Here is a 15,306-nt window from a genome sequence, read left to right as displayed (position 1 = left end):
GTCCCTCCAGACCACCTCAAAATCCCATTAAAATACCCTGAAATCCCTCAAATCGCTGCAAAATCCCGTAGAAACCCCTGAAATCCCATAAAAGTGCTCCCGAATCCCATAGGAACGCCCAAAAATCCCTAAAACCACCCCTAAACACCCTAAATCCCATAAAACTGCACCCAAATCCCATAGACCTCCCACCAAATCCCAAGAAAATACTCCAAAATCCCAGAAAACTGCCCCAAAAATGGTCCTGACCCTGCCCCAAACCCCCTGCATGCCCCTAATCCCCAGGTAAATCCGGCTCATCTCAACCCAAATCCTCCCGTTTTTTATCCTAAATCCTTTTTTTATCCTAAATCCTCCTTTTCTATCACAAATCCTCATTTTGTATCCCAAATCCTCCTTTTTTCAACACCAAAATCACTTTTAATCCCTAATGTCTTTTTGACCCCAAATCCTTCTTTTCCCAACCTAAATCCTCCTTTTCCCATGACAAATTGTCCTTTTTCCTTCCCACATCCTTTGTCTGTCCCCAAATCCCTTTTCCAATGCCAAAATCTCCTTTTTCCACCCCAATTCCCCACCTCATTCCCCTTTCCCCATCCCAAATCTCCTTTTCCCATCCCAAATCCTTCCCTGTCCACCCTAAATCCCCTTTTCCCACCCAGGATCTTTCCCCATCCTGAATCCCCCAATTCCCAGCCATTCCCCGTTTTTTCCAGTGTTGTACCCAGGGTCTTTCTGCAAACATTGCACCTGGAGCTGCCCCAAATAACCCCAAACAAACCCCAAATAACCCCAAACAAACCCCAAGTAACCCCAAATAACCCCAAACAAACCCCTCTGTGTCCCCAGGGCTGGCGTGGATTTTGGGGGTCATGACCCCAAACTTTGGGAATTGGGAGGATTTATCCTAAAATTTGGGGTTTAGGGGGGTTTCACACCTCGGGGTTTGGGAGTTTTTGACCCCAAACTTTGGGAACTGGGGCAGTTTGACACCCCAGGGTTTGGGATTTTGGTTTTATTCCCCAAGATTTGGGGATCAGGGGGTTTCAACCCCAAAAGTTGGAATGAGGGTGGTTGGACAACCCAGGTGTTTCAACCCCCAGGATTTGGGGTTTGGGGGTTTAGAGCCAAAAATTTGGAAACTGGGGGGATTGACCAACTGATTTTAGAGGATTTAACTCCAAAGTGGGGGAGATCAGGGGGATTTGACACCCCAGGGTTTGGGATTCGGGGCGGTTGACCCCAAAGTTTGGGAATTGAGGGGTTTGACCCCAACCTTTGGATAGGAGGAGGGTTGGACAACCCAGATATTTCAAACCCCAGGAGTCGGGATTGGGGGATTTAGCCCCAAACTTTGGGGGCTGGGGGTGTTGGACACATCAGGATTTGGGATTTGGGGGTATTTGACCCCAGACTTTGGGAATTGGGGGTGTTGGACACTCCAGATGTTTTGAACCCCAGGATTTCGGGTCAGGATGGTTTAACGCCAACGTTTTGGATTTGGGCAGTGTTTGACAGCCCAGGATCTGGGATTTGGGGGGTTTGATCCTAAAATTTGGGGTTTGGGGCAGGGGGGAGGTTGACATCCCAGAGTTTGGGTTTGGGGCTGTTTGACCTCTCCCCTCCCAGTGCTGGGATTTGGGGTGTTTGACCCCAGTGTTTGACCCCCCGGGTTTGGGGTCGGGGTTGGGATAGGAGCCATTCCCTGGAAACAGCGGTGGGATCGGGATCGAGAACAGGAACGGGAATAGGATCGGGATCGGGAATGGGAGTGTAATGGGGTTGGGAATGAGCTCGGGATCGGGATCGGGAACAGAAATGGGAATGGGATTGGGATCGGGAACAGGATCAGAGAACGGGATTGGGATCGGGAAGGGGAGAGAGCCTGACTCAATAATGGAGCCCACGCCCAGGGAGCGATCCTGCCCCAGTCCCGGAATGGACCCATCCCCTCAATCCCGGAGCCCTCCCCAATCCCAGCCCCTCCGCAGCCGCTGACCGGACCCTCCCTCAATCCCAGCCCGCCCCAATCCGGATCGGAGCCATTCCCGGACCGGACCCTTCAATCCCTTCTTGGGGCGGCTCCTGCCGCTTCCAGCCCATTTTTGGGGCTTCCAAGCGGCTCCGGGGACCCTCCCCATTTCGGGGGTGTTGGGGTGGCCCCAAGGCCGCCCCGGGGGCCGAGGGGGGATGGAAACCCCCAAACCCGGGGGGCTCCTGGGGGTCCCCAGTTCCTCCCGGCCCCGCCCCGAAGCAGATCCTGGCCAATCAGAGCGCGCGGCGTTGATGACGATTCAGTTCCCAGGCAGAAACTCGGCGCTGGTCCCGCCTGGCGATTTTCAGCCAATCAGCGCCCGGGATGGCTCTGACTCATCAGTTGCCAGGCAGAGCCCAGCGCCTCTCACAGCACCGGCCAATCTAAACATACAATCGAACACACCTTAGTAAAACAATTCACACTACAAATATACTGAACATGAAACGAAACACCACTATAATGTCTCATACAATTTAACCAAACAATTAAACTTTAATAACACCCTTACACACTCTAAAAAATGAAAATTGTTTAAAAAATATAATTGCAGATGGGTGGTTTTATAAGGATATTGGTTTTTGGAATGTTTGGGCCAGCTGATTTTTAAAAAAATGATTTTTATAAAAATTTAATCAGTTGAGAAGGAGCCACTCTACAAACAGAACAGACTGAAAATGAAGGGGACAGAAATCAGTAATGGAAAGTTTTATTTGCTATCAAATACATCCCACCACAGCAAACTGGGATCCCACTTCTCCCAATCTCCTCCCAACCCCATCTCACCCTGGAAGCTGTGGAATCAAGTGAGCTTTGCATTGGATTGAGTTTTTTGGAGGTCAGAACATGCAATTTGAGGTGGGATTGTGCCTTTATAGGTTAAAATTCAGTTGTTTTCAGTGGGATTGAGTGGTTTTGTGGTGACAAATTCATCCCTCTTGGCTTTTTTTTTGAGTGCAAAGAGATGGAGAACACTGCCCAAAATTCCCCCAGAGCCCACAAATCCTCCAGAAGTTGAGTTCATGGTGTCCAGGGAGAGTGCAGCTGTGCGTGCCAGGAACAAATGAGACGGGGCTTGGTTTCACAAAGCTCCAGAATCCATTTCTTACCCCCAAAAGACAGGGCAAAGGCAGGGCTGTGGGGTTTTTAGAGAACTTGGCAGAGGGGCAGGGCAAGGGAGAAGCCTGTGAAGAGCAGGTTTGGCATCTACCTGAACCTGCAGAGACCAACCCAAGCACCTGCAGCAGCGTGTGTTACCCCCCTTTGGACAGAGGGGTGAGCAGAACCATCTCTGTCCATCTGTGAGCCCCAAAGCTCTCTGTGGGAGCTGTGAATTAAAAGGCCTTTACACACTCACTTTTCACATCTTCCCTGGCTGCTGTGTTTCAACTCTTGGCAAGATTTGCCTTCCCAGGGCCAGCACAGAGCTGGGCTGGGTGGGCCAGGCAGTGTGGTGGGGAGTCTTTGCTGATCTGGGTGTGTGCCTGGCCTCAGAAAAGGCTTGGAAGGTTTGCCTGCCAAGGTGTCCTGCTCCTTGGCTCTCCCTGTGCATCTTGGAGAGCACAAGGTGGGCATTTCTGGCAGCTGGGCATCAGCAGGCCTTCCAATGGAGGCGTGTTGTGGAGCGAGCCCAGCTGAGATACCCTGAGAGGAGCCCAGGGCTCCTTGCTCCTCTCTGCTGGCCCGTGAGCGTCTGTCTGCTCTCGGGATGGCCCTGGCTGTGTCAGGGCTGCTGCGTGGGCACGAGACAGCCGGTCCTGTCCCGCTGGGTCCCAGCAGTGCCTGGCAGCCGTCCTGCATCCACGTCAGGATGCTGGCCAAGAGAGGCCCTGGAAGCTGAGGCAGCTGATTTGAAGCTTTTGCAGGTTCCAACAGGTCAAAGCCAACAGTGTTCCCTCAGGATACAGCATTCCTGAGGGGCTTCCCCAGAGCTGCCTGATGCCACCCACTCCTTGTGGCACCAGTTGCTTTCCTGTGGAAGGTTCTACCTTCCCCAAGAGCACAGAGGGAGCTGGAGAAAGAGCTTGCCAGGCTGCTCTTGATCCTTTCCCAGCAGCCCTGGGTGAGTGGAGTAGCCCCAGCTGAGTGCAGATGTGCCAATGGAAGAGCCGTGCCAATGGAAGGCTCGGTGGGAAGGATGATCCAGGATCCATAGGCCTGGCAGCCTGAGCTTGCTGCCGGGGAAGGCCTTGGAGCAGATCCTCCTGAGTGCCATCCCACGGCACGTGCAGGGAACCAGGGGGTCTGCTGGAGGGAGGGAAACTCTGCGGAGGCACAGGGACAGCTGGGGGTCCTGGCGGGACGTTGAGGGCTTCGGTGTGGTGTTTGCAGGGTGCTGGTGTTGGAGGTGTGTTGGGGAAGGAGTTGTCTGGGAGGTGAGAGGTCTAGGCTGGAATTTGAGTCTGTCTGAAGGCAGCATTTGTGGTTTGGCACAGCTCTGGTTATAGAGGTCAGTTGGAATATCTGTGACTTTTCCTCTTTTTGGTCCTGATTCTGCAGCAGGGAGCAAGAGGGGAGAGCTGTACTTTATTGGCCACTTAGATCTCTATACCAGGGCAGGGTTAACCATTTTGCCATCTACTCACTGTTGCCAGCAGTTGCTCCAGGTGTTCCTGCCAACAGCCCCTGCAGGCAGGAGCACAGCCCCCAGTGTACGTGGGTTTGGCTCCCTCTGGCACAGAAGCCCCCAGGGGCACAGGTCTCTGGGGCAGGAGACGGCACCAGCCCTGCCAGGGCTCGGGGGCTGGCAGGTCTGCCTGGGCAGGGACTCTGCCTCACCTGCTGGTGCCAGCGCTCCCCGGGCCCCAGGGCTCAGAGCAGCATTCCTGCCCTGGCCCACAGTTCCTTGTGTGTGCCACACCCGCGGGTTTAGGATGGCCACGGGCTGGGACGCGTCCCAAGGAGGCCGTGGCAGCTTCCATGGAAGGTCCCGTGCCCTTCCCAGCACAGCTGCGTCGGCAGCCCTGGGGGCTCCTTCTGCTGCCCTGAGCCCGCAGAGCAGGGCAGCGTTTGCTGATGGTCTGAGCCGTTCCTAAAGATCCTGTCAGGCTGTCTCAGACACTTGGGGCCAGGGATTCCTGCCAACCTGGGCCACTTTGGCTGGGCAGGGGGTGGCCCCAGGGCAGGTGGCAGTGTTTCCAAGGGCCTTTTGTGACATGGTGCAGCATGGTCACCATGGCATGGAACGGGACTGGATGGCCTTTGTGACACGTGCTGACATAGGAGCTGGCAGTGACCAGAGCACGCCACAGTGCTCGGAGCAGGCGACCGGACAGGACGGGATAGAGCGGTGCCGTGAGGAGCCCCCGCAGAGCGCGCTCGTTCCTGTCCAACTCGGAGCTTTTCTGAGGCATTATTCCTACAGGTGACCTCGTGGCAAGACCACAGGACTTGGCAGCCCGTGGCCTTCCCGAGGCTTCTCTTTTGCAAGTGTCCTTGAGGACTTGTTGACTTGGAGCTTTCCCGAGCCATCTCTCTAGAAGTTGCCCTCGAGGCCAGACTCTGGCATGGCGGGCAGATTTCTCCGCTTGTTCAGAGTGTTCAGGGGGAAGAAAAGGAATAGCCCTGAAGCTGCCCCAGTGCAACAGCATGAAAAACCGGAGCAGTTCCAGCCAATGGAGGATGGTGAGTGGCACAGCTGGGCCACAGGACTGATGGCTGCGGCCAGCTTGGACCCATCCCATCCCATCCCATCCCATCCCATCCCATCCCATCCCATCCCATCCCATCCCATCCCATCCCATCCCATCCCCTGGGGACGTGCCCATGGACAGGATGGAAGAGGGGCACAGGCAGACACCCCGCAATGGCCGTGCTCCATCCACCTGGGGCATCCCGGGGCTGTCCCTGCCTGGGCAGCGCAGGGCTGGGCTGTGTTCTCCGGCCTCTCCCGCAGCCCCTCAGCCCTCACTGTGCTCGCTCTTTGCCAGATGCAGCCCTGGACCGCACACAAAAGAAGGAACCCGCCCGTGGCTGCTTCCGCAAAACCCTGAAGGTGCCTGCAGCCATCCCCACCTGGGCTGGGCCTGCTGTCACTGCTCAGCCCAGCAGCACACCTGGAGCACTCCATGGAACATCCCTGGCTACCCTGTCCTTTGCTCTCCTGCAGATGTTCTGGAAGTTCCCGTGCATTCCACGTAGAAAGACCAGCAGTGCAGCAGCTGAGGGCCCGGCCGAGCCTGACTCGGGGCTGACCGAGCTCCAGGCAGAGCCTGATGTCAGCCCAGAATCGACTGCACACTCAGGGAACAATGCAATCCATTCTCAGAGGGTGATGGCTGTTCACATGGCAATGGCTGAGAGCATGGCCATCACAAACACTGACACCAGAATGACTCAGGGCATCTCAAAGACTGGCACCATGCCCACTGCCACTGTGATTCATGCTCCCACTATGGATTTTCTCAAGGAGAGTGCTGCTCTTTCTCAGCAGCAGGTAAGCAGCCTGGGGCCAGGCCTGGAGGCCTCCCACGATTGTGTGTTCCCTCAAGCCACAGTCACTGGGCCTCCTGATCCTTTGAGGCCAGCACAGTGTGGCGGGAAGGGAAGCACTTCTTGGGGGAAGCTGGGAAAGTTGTTCCCTTGGACAGCACTCCAAGTCTTCCCCATGCTTCCTCCAGGTGCCAGCCATTGTAAGGAACATTCACCAGCGTCTCATGTCCCAAGTCACTGTGGATGCCTGGCTGCAAATTGACATTGTGAGGCTGGCTGAAGAACACCCTGCTGACGTGGTGCTGACCCTCCTGCGCTGTGCCCCAACGTGTGACAGGTACGGGGCCCACGAGCCTTGAGAGCTCAGGGCTCAGCAGCCTCTAGGGCCCACGGCCCTGCACAGCCTGTCCAATGGGCTCTGCCAGACAGGCAGAGAGGCCCAGGAGCCTCAGGCCCCTCTGTTTCCTGAGCCTGCTGCCAGCGCTCCCCCCCTGCCCTTCAGGGCACCGGGGCTCTGTCTCCTGGGCCCCCACGGGTGCACAGAGCATTGTGCTGTGACTGAGATGCCCCTGACACAGAGCTCTGATCCCACAGAGCTGCTGCAATGATGTGGAGAACCATAGGCTCGTCGAGTTCCGCAGTGGAAAAGGTGCTGCCAGTGTTGCTCTGTGTGATGGAGAACTGGCCTCTGCACAGCATCTTCACCTCTGATGGGGATGGCACAGATGTCTTTGCCCTGGCTGTGAGTTTCTGGAACTGCCCTTTACTCGTCCCCTGGCTGCCACTCCAGCAGGTCTCCATCCTATCCATCCTTCAGGCGCTGGGCTGAAACCTGGGCTAGGGGCATGCTCAGGGGGCACCAGGCCCGCTGCTTCCCCTGCCTCGGCCCTTGGGCCCTGCCCCATGGACACCTCGGCACTGAGCGCTGCCTTGGGCTGTTCTCTTGCAGGCAACTCTGGTGCTCTGGGTGATTCTCCAGGTGCCTGAGTGCCACGAGGCAATGAATCTTTATTCCTCCCGCCTGTTTGTGGCTCTGCTCTTCCATGCTGTTGCCACCACACAGGAGATCCCACCAGAGGAAGTTGCTGCATTCTGGAGAGCATGCTGGCAGGAACACCGCCTTGACAGCAGGCTCAGGAGGTCCCAGTCCCCCCGTCCTTCCCGTGCCCTTGTGGCCAGCGCCAGCGCTCCCAGTGTGACCTGGGCTTTGCTCTGCACACAGGTTTGTAGTGCGGGCCATGAAGGCTCTGCTCTGCCGACTGCAGTGGGACCATGTGCTGGTGGCTATGGAGCGCAAGCGTGGCTGGGACACGATGATGCGTGCTATCACCCAGGAATATGGTTTGGGTCTGCTGGCCAGGTGAGACACCCTTCTCCCCACTGCCCCCGGCATTTGTGCCCTGTTCCCGGGTGCCCCTCACAGTCCCTGTGGTCACGGGCCAGAGGGCCTTGTCACTGAGGGATGGCCGAGGAGACTGGAAAAGGCTGGGAGAGGAAGATGCCCAGAGGGGGCCGCGTCACAAAGCGCCCACATCCCCTCCAGGGATGCTGGGGAAAGACTGGACCTCTGTGAGTCAGTCCTGGGAGAGGTTTGCTACCCCCACCTCAGGGCCTTGGTGCCTTTTTTCCTCTGACAGGGAGATGCGGCGTGTCTCGTTCCCTTTGTGTTCTCACATTGCACTCCACTTGCTCCGGCACCTCAGCAAGGAGAAGCCATGCTATGATCTGATCTTCCTGACAGTCCTGGTGGAGGTGAGCCTGTTGGCCAGCACTGCCTCGCTCAGCTGCCTCCCAGCTCTCTGCCCTCTCGTAGCCACAGCTGCCTGGGACGGTGTCCAGGCCCTGTGCTGCTGCCTGGTCCCCATCCTGTGCGGTTCTGGGTTCCTGCCGGCCGGGTCCCCTGTCACTGCCCTGTGCCTTTCAGGTCCTCGAGTGCCTGGACTTGAGTAAATGTCGTGGCAGCACTCTGAAGACCATGTCAAAGTACCTCTGGAGTGAATGCTGTCACAGGCATTACCTGGCGCTCCGAGGCCTCGCGGTGCTCACCAAGGATCCATGGATGGTGAGAAGGGGGCAGTGGCTGAAGCTGTGCTGGGCAAAGCAGCCCCTTGGGCTGGCAGGGCTTCAGGAGCTGAGGCAGCTGCTCCCAACTCTCCTGCCTCACCTGCCCCAGTGCTTTGGGACAGGCCTTCAGCCTGTGGGCCCTGCAGCAGCAAGGTGGGCTTGCAGTGCCAGGGCAGTGTTGGCCCTGCAGCCGTCCACGGCTCCCCAGCACAGCCTTGTGTTCTGCACAGGCCAGAAGAATCTACCCTCTATCTCAAAGGCTTCTGGAGCTGCTGGGGGCTCCAGATGTAGAGGTGGTCAGCATGAGCCTCTGTGTGTTCATGAATGTACTCCAGCACCAAGACATCCTGGTGTCCAGCACCACTGCCCCGAAGCTGACTGAGGCACTCCTGCTGCTCTTTGACCACGTAAGGTTCTGCATCCTGAGCCACAGGCATCGGCTGCTTCCCAGAAACTTTGTGCCCTGTGGATTTTCAGGCCTTTGCCCAGGTGGGCCTGGAGTAGCTGGTGTAGGTCTTTTCCTTTCCTCTAGGACAACAGCCATGTGCGCTTGCTCTCCATTCAACTCTTCTGTAAGGTGATGGAATTGGTAGTGGATGAGGGAAAAAAGCCCCTGAAGACAATTGTGAACAAGAGCCTGTTGGCACTTTTAATCCACTGTCATGATGAGAACTGGCACGTGGCAAAGGTGAGCATTTGTATGATGCTGGCAGGGGGCTGGGCTGCCTCCTGCCCTGGCGCCTGGCAGGCTGCAGCCTCCTCCAGGCCTTGGCACAGGGACACAGCTCTTGTGCCCTGGGCTCTGGGGCCATCTCTGGGTCTCTGCTGCTCTCCAGGCTTCTCGGGAAACGCTGCTTGGTGCGGCCGAGTTTTTGAAGAGGAGGGATCTCAAACAGCTGCTGAAGAAGGAGCAGCTGTCAAAGCTCAGCGAGTGCCTGGTAAGGAGGGCCGGGAAGCCGCAGCCCCAGCCCGGAGCAGCCCCTGAGCGCGGTGCTCGGTGTGCGGGCTGGCAGCTGTGCCCCTGCCCGCTGCTGCAGCCCGAGGCCCGCGGGCTCTGCTCCAGGCTCCTGCGGGCCCAGCCGGGTGCCGATGGAGCCGCGGCCCGGCGGGGCTGCGGGGCGGCCCCGCGGCTCCCCGGGCAGCAGCCGGCCCTCTGCCCCTGCAGAGCCCGGCGCCGGCGGCTGCTGGCCGCGCCTCAGGGCTGTGCGGGCAGGGGAGGCCGGGGCTGGCGCGGGGAGCGCCCGGCCCAGGGGCTGAGCCCGCGCCAACCCTTCCCTGCTGCCGCTCTCTGCAGCTGGCAGAGGACAGCAGCAGCGCGGCCGAGCACCTGCGCCGGGCCCTGCCCTACCTGCAGAGCCCACAGGAGCCCCTGCGAGAGGCGGCCGTCAGGTTCCTGGGTGAGCCGCGAGCCCGGGCTCCCTCCCCGCCCCGCCGCAGCTCGGCCCCAGCCCCGCCTGCTGCCCCGGCAGCGCCACCCGGGCCCGGCGCCTCTGGCAGCCGTGCCCTGGGGCGGCAGCGAGCGGCGAGGGCCCGGGCTGAGCCCTGCCGGGCCAGGAGGCCGTGTGGCCCCAGGGCTGGCAGCGCCGCTGGCAGGAGCTGTGCCGCTGGGCTGACAGGCTCTGTGTTCCCAGGGACGGCCGGGCGGCACCTCAGGGGACAGCCAGCAGAGCTTCACCTTCTCACTCAGGGTGAGTCAGGGCAGCGGCTGTCAGCAGGGGCTGCCGGGGGAGCTGCAATGCCGCCCAGGGAGCTGCAATCCCTGTCCCGGCTGCGGCCAGCTGCGCTCCTTGTGTGGACCAGGGCCGGTGTGGGCAGGGCACAGAGAGATTTCAGGGACGCCAGTGGGAGATTTGTGACCAGCACCTTGCGGCTGATCCCCTTGCGTCCTCATCTCTGTTAGGCACGGCAAGAGCTGGGAGACATGGCCTTAGCAGAAGAATCGCCGGGTGGCCCTCTGGGCTCTGACTGTGCTAGTTTATCTGTCTTCCAGCCCTTGAAGCCATGAGCGAAGATGACAGCCCATCCTCCACTCTCCTGGAAATTCAGGCTATTTTTGGACAAAGATGTGCAGAACTAAGGTCATCTGCTGGATTCAGAGAACTAGGGCCCCAAGCAGAGTACCAGGAGACAGTGAAGAGAGCACCAGGACTCCGTGTCACCAGAGCTCCGGGCACACCTGATGCTGGCCGCAGCTGTGCCTGCTTCCAGCTCCCATAGCTGCTGCCTTCCCCTCCCTGTTGACAGCTCCCTCCCTGCAGCCCTCAGACCCTGCCCATCCCCTCTTTTTGCCCCCATCTCATCCCTTCCCTTTCCCTTCCATTAATAAACAGTTTGGTTTCTCCCATTTACCTGCATCTCTGTGGAGCTGAAGCAGCGCAAATCCCAAGCCCTGGGACACACAGGCCCCTTCTGCTGTTCTCTTCCACGCCGTGTTCTGTGCACACACACAGAGGAATGAGGGCAGATCAGGCTGGAAAGGTGCCTGTACTGAAGGTGCAGTTCCACGTAACTGTGGAGGTGCAGATCCTGCTGAGCAGCCTGGAGCCCCTGGAATTTGGAAGAGCCAAGCTGAGTATGCTCTGAAGCCAGCTGTGAGGGATCCAATCACGACAAAGATTAGTTGAAAGAACAAGATAGATTATCCATCTTATTGCCCTCATGATTTCTTCTGCTTGAATTTTAATTTTAATGTCTGCACATATTTAATAAGCTTATCTAATTCTATGTCTGGATTTCCTACTACTGGTTTTCCTAAATAAGATCTTATAGATACCTTCACTTGCTTTTGACACCTTGTTGATAAAACTTTTGAATTTGCTTGCTTAATTAATCTATCACAAGCGTGTTCTGCTTCCCACCTATAAAAAGCTAATATCTTTTGTTCTGGTGCTTCAAATAACTGTAAAGCTATAGCAACTCCTAAGCCTGTGTCTCGTATTAAATCTCTCTGCCAAGAATCTCCTCGCTTTCGAAAGTCACAATGTTTACACCAAAAATGTAGTTTTAAAAATATTTGATCTTCCCAGTATGTTTTCCCACAACCCCCACAAACAAAAGCAATCCAACTGTTACAATTAAAATTCCCACAACTAAGACACTCAGGATTCTTTGGTCCTGAAATATGAACAGTCTGTAAAGCCTCAATAGCTGTAACAATTGCCGTAAAAGTTAACTCTGAAGGCAAAAGTTGATCAATCACTGGGGAAAGTCCTCTTATCTCTTGAAGAATAGGTCCCACTGTGCGAATCAGCTTCTCTTCAATTCTCCTCTGGTCCTGATCCGTCAGGCAGGCTAAGAGACAACTCATCCAGAGCTGGATTAGTCCATTTCGCCGGCACCCAGAGTGAACCTGTAGGGGTGGAAACACAAAGATATCCCCTTCCCCAATATAGGACCTTTGCTGGGTTCTGCCAAATACCTGTTTTAGGGTCCCTATACCTGACCCATACTTCTTTGCCCTTTTTGCTCATTTCTTTTTGTCCATAATGTATCATTGCAGGTGGTGCCTCTGAATCCCCAAATATACACAAATGATTAAGAACAAAGAGCACCTTCATTAATCTTTCCTGAACATCTCCAGTCTCTCTATATTTTTCCAGGTATCTCTTCAAAGTTCCTTTTGCCCTTTCTACAATTGCTTGTCCAGTGGGAGAATGTGCTATTCCTGTAATGTGCTTAATTCCCCATGATATTAAAAATCTATTCACCCTGCCACCAATGTATGCAGGACCATTGTCTGTCTAGATCTGCTTTGGCACTCCCATTACTGCAAAGCAACTACATAAATGCCTTATAACATGTAATGCTTTTTCTCCAGCTTGAGCTGTTGCCCAGATGTATTTACTATATGTATCTATAGTATCATGAACATATTTCAAGCGACCAAAGCTATTTACATGAGTAACATCCATCTGCCAGAGCTCATTAGATGAAAGACCTCGTGGGTTAACTCCCCATCCCATGCCATGACCCCCATTATGATGACTACAGGTAAGACAAGCTCTCACTATAGTAGTAGCATCTGCATGGGATATTCCAATCTCCCGTTGTAATAACCCTTTTGCATTCTGATGAAACATAGAATGTGCCTCCCTAGCAAGCATTTGCCCTGACAAAGGAGAAGTTTGAGTCACTGTGACGAGCTTATCTGCCCGAGAATTACCCTCTCCTAAGCCAATTTCCCATTTGTGACTTCTTATATGGATGATAGCATAAGGATGTTCTCGGATTTTTACTGCTTTTTGAAGTTGTATGAACAGTTCAAATAATCTCTGATTCCGTACTTCCTTGATAGCAGCATCCTCTATTCTTTCCACAACACCAACTACATAGAAGGAATCTGTAACAATATTCAAAGGCCCCTTCAGGACTGTTAGAGCCCATACCACAGCTGCTAACTCCAGAGTCTGAAGGGTATCTGAGTCATTTGCAGTAAGAATTTCATGATTCCAGACTCCCTGCTCCTGCCATGTAATTGCCGCTGTTCTTGACCTCTTCCCTGCATCTGTGTATGCCGTTATTGCACCAGGAATCGGCTCCTTTTCTCGCTGTGGCTGAACCATCCAACTCAATTTTCCAATCCACTGTAATGGAGGATTTTTAATACTTTCAGTTATGACAGCACCTCCTACTCCTAGCAGAGCTTCCTGCAGTTCTTCACTATTGACCAAATACCATTGTAAAGAGTCCTTTTTCATAGGAATCTGTATTAGTTCAGGCTCTTGTCCATCAACCTGCAAAATTCTCTCACGACCCCATTTTACCAAAGCTGCTAACAGTTCAATTTTTTGAATTAAAGTCTTTGTTTGCTGAAGTGGAGGGGTGTTTAGCCATTCTAACACCCTGATCTCCCCCGTTTTTGTTTCTAGCTGTGTTAAAGCTCCCAGCAAATGTTTTTCACCACACCATATAGTGAGATTAAGCGGGATTCCCAGTATTCGCTGATGTACACGACCCTGAACCACACAGTCTGTAATTTGCTGAAGAGTTCTCTTCTGCTGAGGATTAAGGGTCACTGGTGCTGTTGGGTCTGTGCCCTTCAATAAGGGTCTAAGAGAATCTAACAGTTCATTTGGAAGGCCCACTATAGGTTTAAGCCATTGTAAACCACCTAGTAATTTCTGAGCATCATTTAAAGTAACAATCTGTATTTTCAGTTCTAATTTGTGAGGCGTTACCAAGCTTTGAGACAATGTCCATCCCAAGTATTTCCAAGGAGGAGTTAACTGTATTTTCTCTGGGGCCACAACAAGCTTAAAACGTCCCAGCAAATTTTGTACATGCTTAACCTGTTGACTCGTAGATGACTTAGGTTGAGCAATCAAAATACCATCCATATAGTGATAAATAATAGCTTGTGGCCACTGTTGCCTCAATGGTTGTAATGCAGAATCTACGTAAAGTTGACACAAAGTAGGGCTGTTACGCATACCCTGAGGCAAAACCGTCCATTCAAACTGTTGATCTGGACCTTCTCTGTTCAGAGCTGGCAAGGTAAATGCAAAGCGCTTTGTATCCCTGTCATGCAAAGCTATTGTAAAAAGGCAATCTTTGAGATCTATTATCAATAGAGGCCATCCTTCAGGTAACATTGCTGGATTAGGCAGACCTGGCTGTAGTGCACCCATTGGCTCCATCTGTTTATTAACCTCCCGCAAGTCATGTGGCAAGCGATAATTCCCTGACTTTTTCTTTATCACAAAGATAGGGGTATTCCAAGGACTTGTAGACACGTTCAGATGCCCTTGTTGATATTGTTCAGTGACCAAGGCATGAGCACGTTGCAGACTTTCCCTTTTCAAAGGCCATTGCTTTACCCATATAGGCTCATCACTTTTCCAAATTATGGGAATTGGGAAAGTCCAAGCAATGGCTATTATCCCAAAGGGTGCTCATTTGTCAGGACAACCCCTAGCTGAGCCAAAATGTCTCGCCCAATTAGGCATTGCATTGTAGGTGGCAATTGAACAAAAGAAAATATTGCCTTTATGACTTTACCATCTATTGAGACAGTAAGAGGTGGCGAGCGACTTGCAAGAGTTAAACCTCCAACTCCTGTTACTGCTGTAGCAGCTGGCTGTAAGGGCCAATGTGCAGGTCCACACTGTGGTGCAATAATACTTGAATCCGCCCCCGTATCCAGCAAACCTGTAAGCATGCATTTTTGTCCCTTATACTCCAACAAAACCTCTTTTCTTGGCCTGTCATTCAGATCCAAAGTTAATAGAGTCAGGCCTCCTGTAGATCCAAATCCATCTCCCCCACGGCTCTTCCGTGAGAATACAGCTTTAGTAACTTGCTCCAGAGGAACTAATTGAGCAATCCTTTGTCCTTTATTAATCCGAATAGGAGGAAATGGAGTATGAACCATAATCATAATTTCACCAGTATAGTCTGCATCAATGACACCAGGCAGCACAAACAATCCAAGCATAGAGGCCGATGATCTTCCCAATAACAAAGCTCCCATTGTCCTGCCCTTGATTATAATAGGTCCATTAACTCCAGTGGGGATCTTCTGCGGCTGTGGCGTCATTAAAGTCACTTCTACTGCAGCTGCCAAGTCCATCCCGAGGCTCTCTCTTGTGGCTGGACGCAAGGTGTCCTGTTGGACAAGCTGGAGCAGCTATTTGTTTCAGAGCGCGGCTGCTCTTGTTCGCGCTGTTTCGGGCGTTTCCCGGTCTCCTCTTACAGGCAGCAATGTTATGAGTATCCGATTTGCACTTAGGACACCATACTCCAGCAGCAGAGCATTCTCGCCGAACGTGTCCTGTCCC

The 15,306-nt window shown here is 54.1% G+C and overlaps 1 protein-coding gene across 1 annotated transcript; it reads left to right on the top strand.

The window, feature by feature from the left end:
• The first annotated feature begins 7,094 nt into the window (after nucleotides 1–7,094).
• On the top strand, nucleotides 7,095–11,683 carry LOC146765926 (maestro heat-like repeat-containing protein family member 6). The gene is made up of 10 exons (XM_085593550.1): nucleotides 7,095–7,606; nucleotides 7,689–7,826; nucleotides 8,104–8,218; nucleotides 8,391–8,528; nucleotides 8,761–8,937; nucleotides 9,063–9,218; nucleotides 9,367–9,468; nucleotides 9,825–9,927; nucleotides 10,162–10,218; nucleotides 10,521–11,683. Exons 1-10 carry the CDS (start codon nucleotides 7,467–7,469, stop codon nucleotides 10,745–10,747), a joined length of 1,353 nt encoding a protein of 450 aa, XP_085449676.1. The 5' UTR covers nucleotides 7,095–7,466; the 3' UTR covers nucleotides 10,748–11,683.
• Nucleotides 11,684–15,306: the final 3,623 nt, after the last annotated feature.

Source organism: Lonchura striata, chromosome 16 (assembly GCF_050655825.1).
Source record: "Lonchura striata isolate lonStrDom1 chromosome 16, ASM5065582v1, whole genome shotgun sequence".
NCBI lineage: Eukaryota > Metazoa > Chordata > Aves > Passeriformes > Estrildidae > Lonchura > Lonchura striata.
Note: the sequence above shows the minus strand (reverse complement) of the source record. Positions and strands in the feature narration are given on the sequence as shown.

Excerpts from the sequence above, each read along its gene's own strand:
- LOC146765926 (XM_085593550.1), top strand. The coding sequence starts at position 7,467 with ATGAATCTTTATTCCTCCCGCCTGTTTGTGGCTCTGCTCTTCCATGCT. Across the intron at positions 9,469-9,824 it reads CAAAGCTCAGCGAGTGCCTG|CTGGCAGAGGACAGCAGCAG; the intron begins GTAAGGAGGGCC and ends CGCTCTCTGCAG. Across the intron at positions 9,928-10,161 it reads GGCGGCCGTCAGGTTCCTGG|GGACGGCCGGGCGGCACCTC; the intron begins GTGAGCCGCGAG and ends CTGTGTTCCCAG.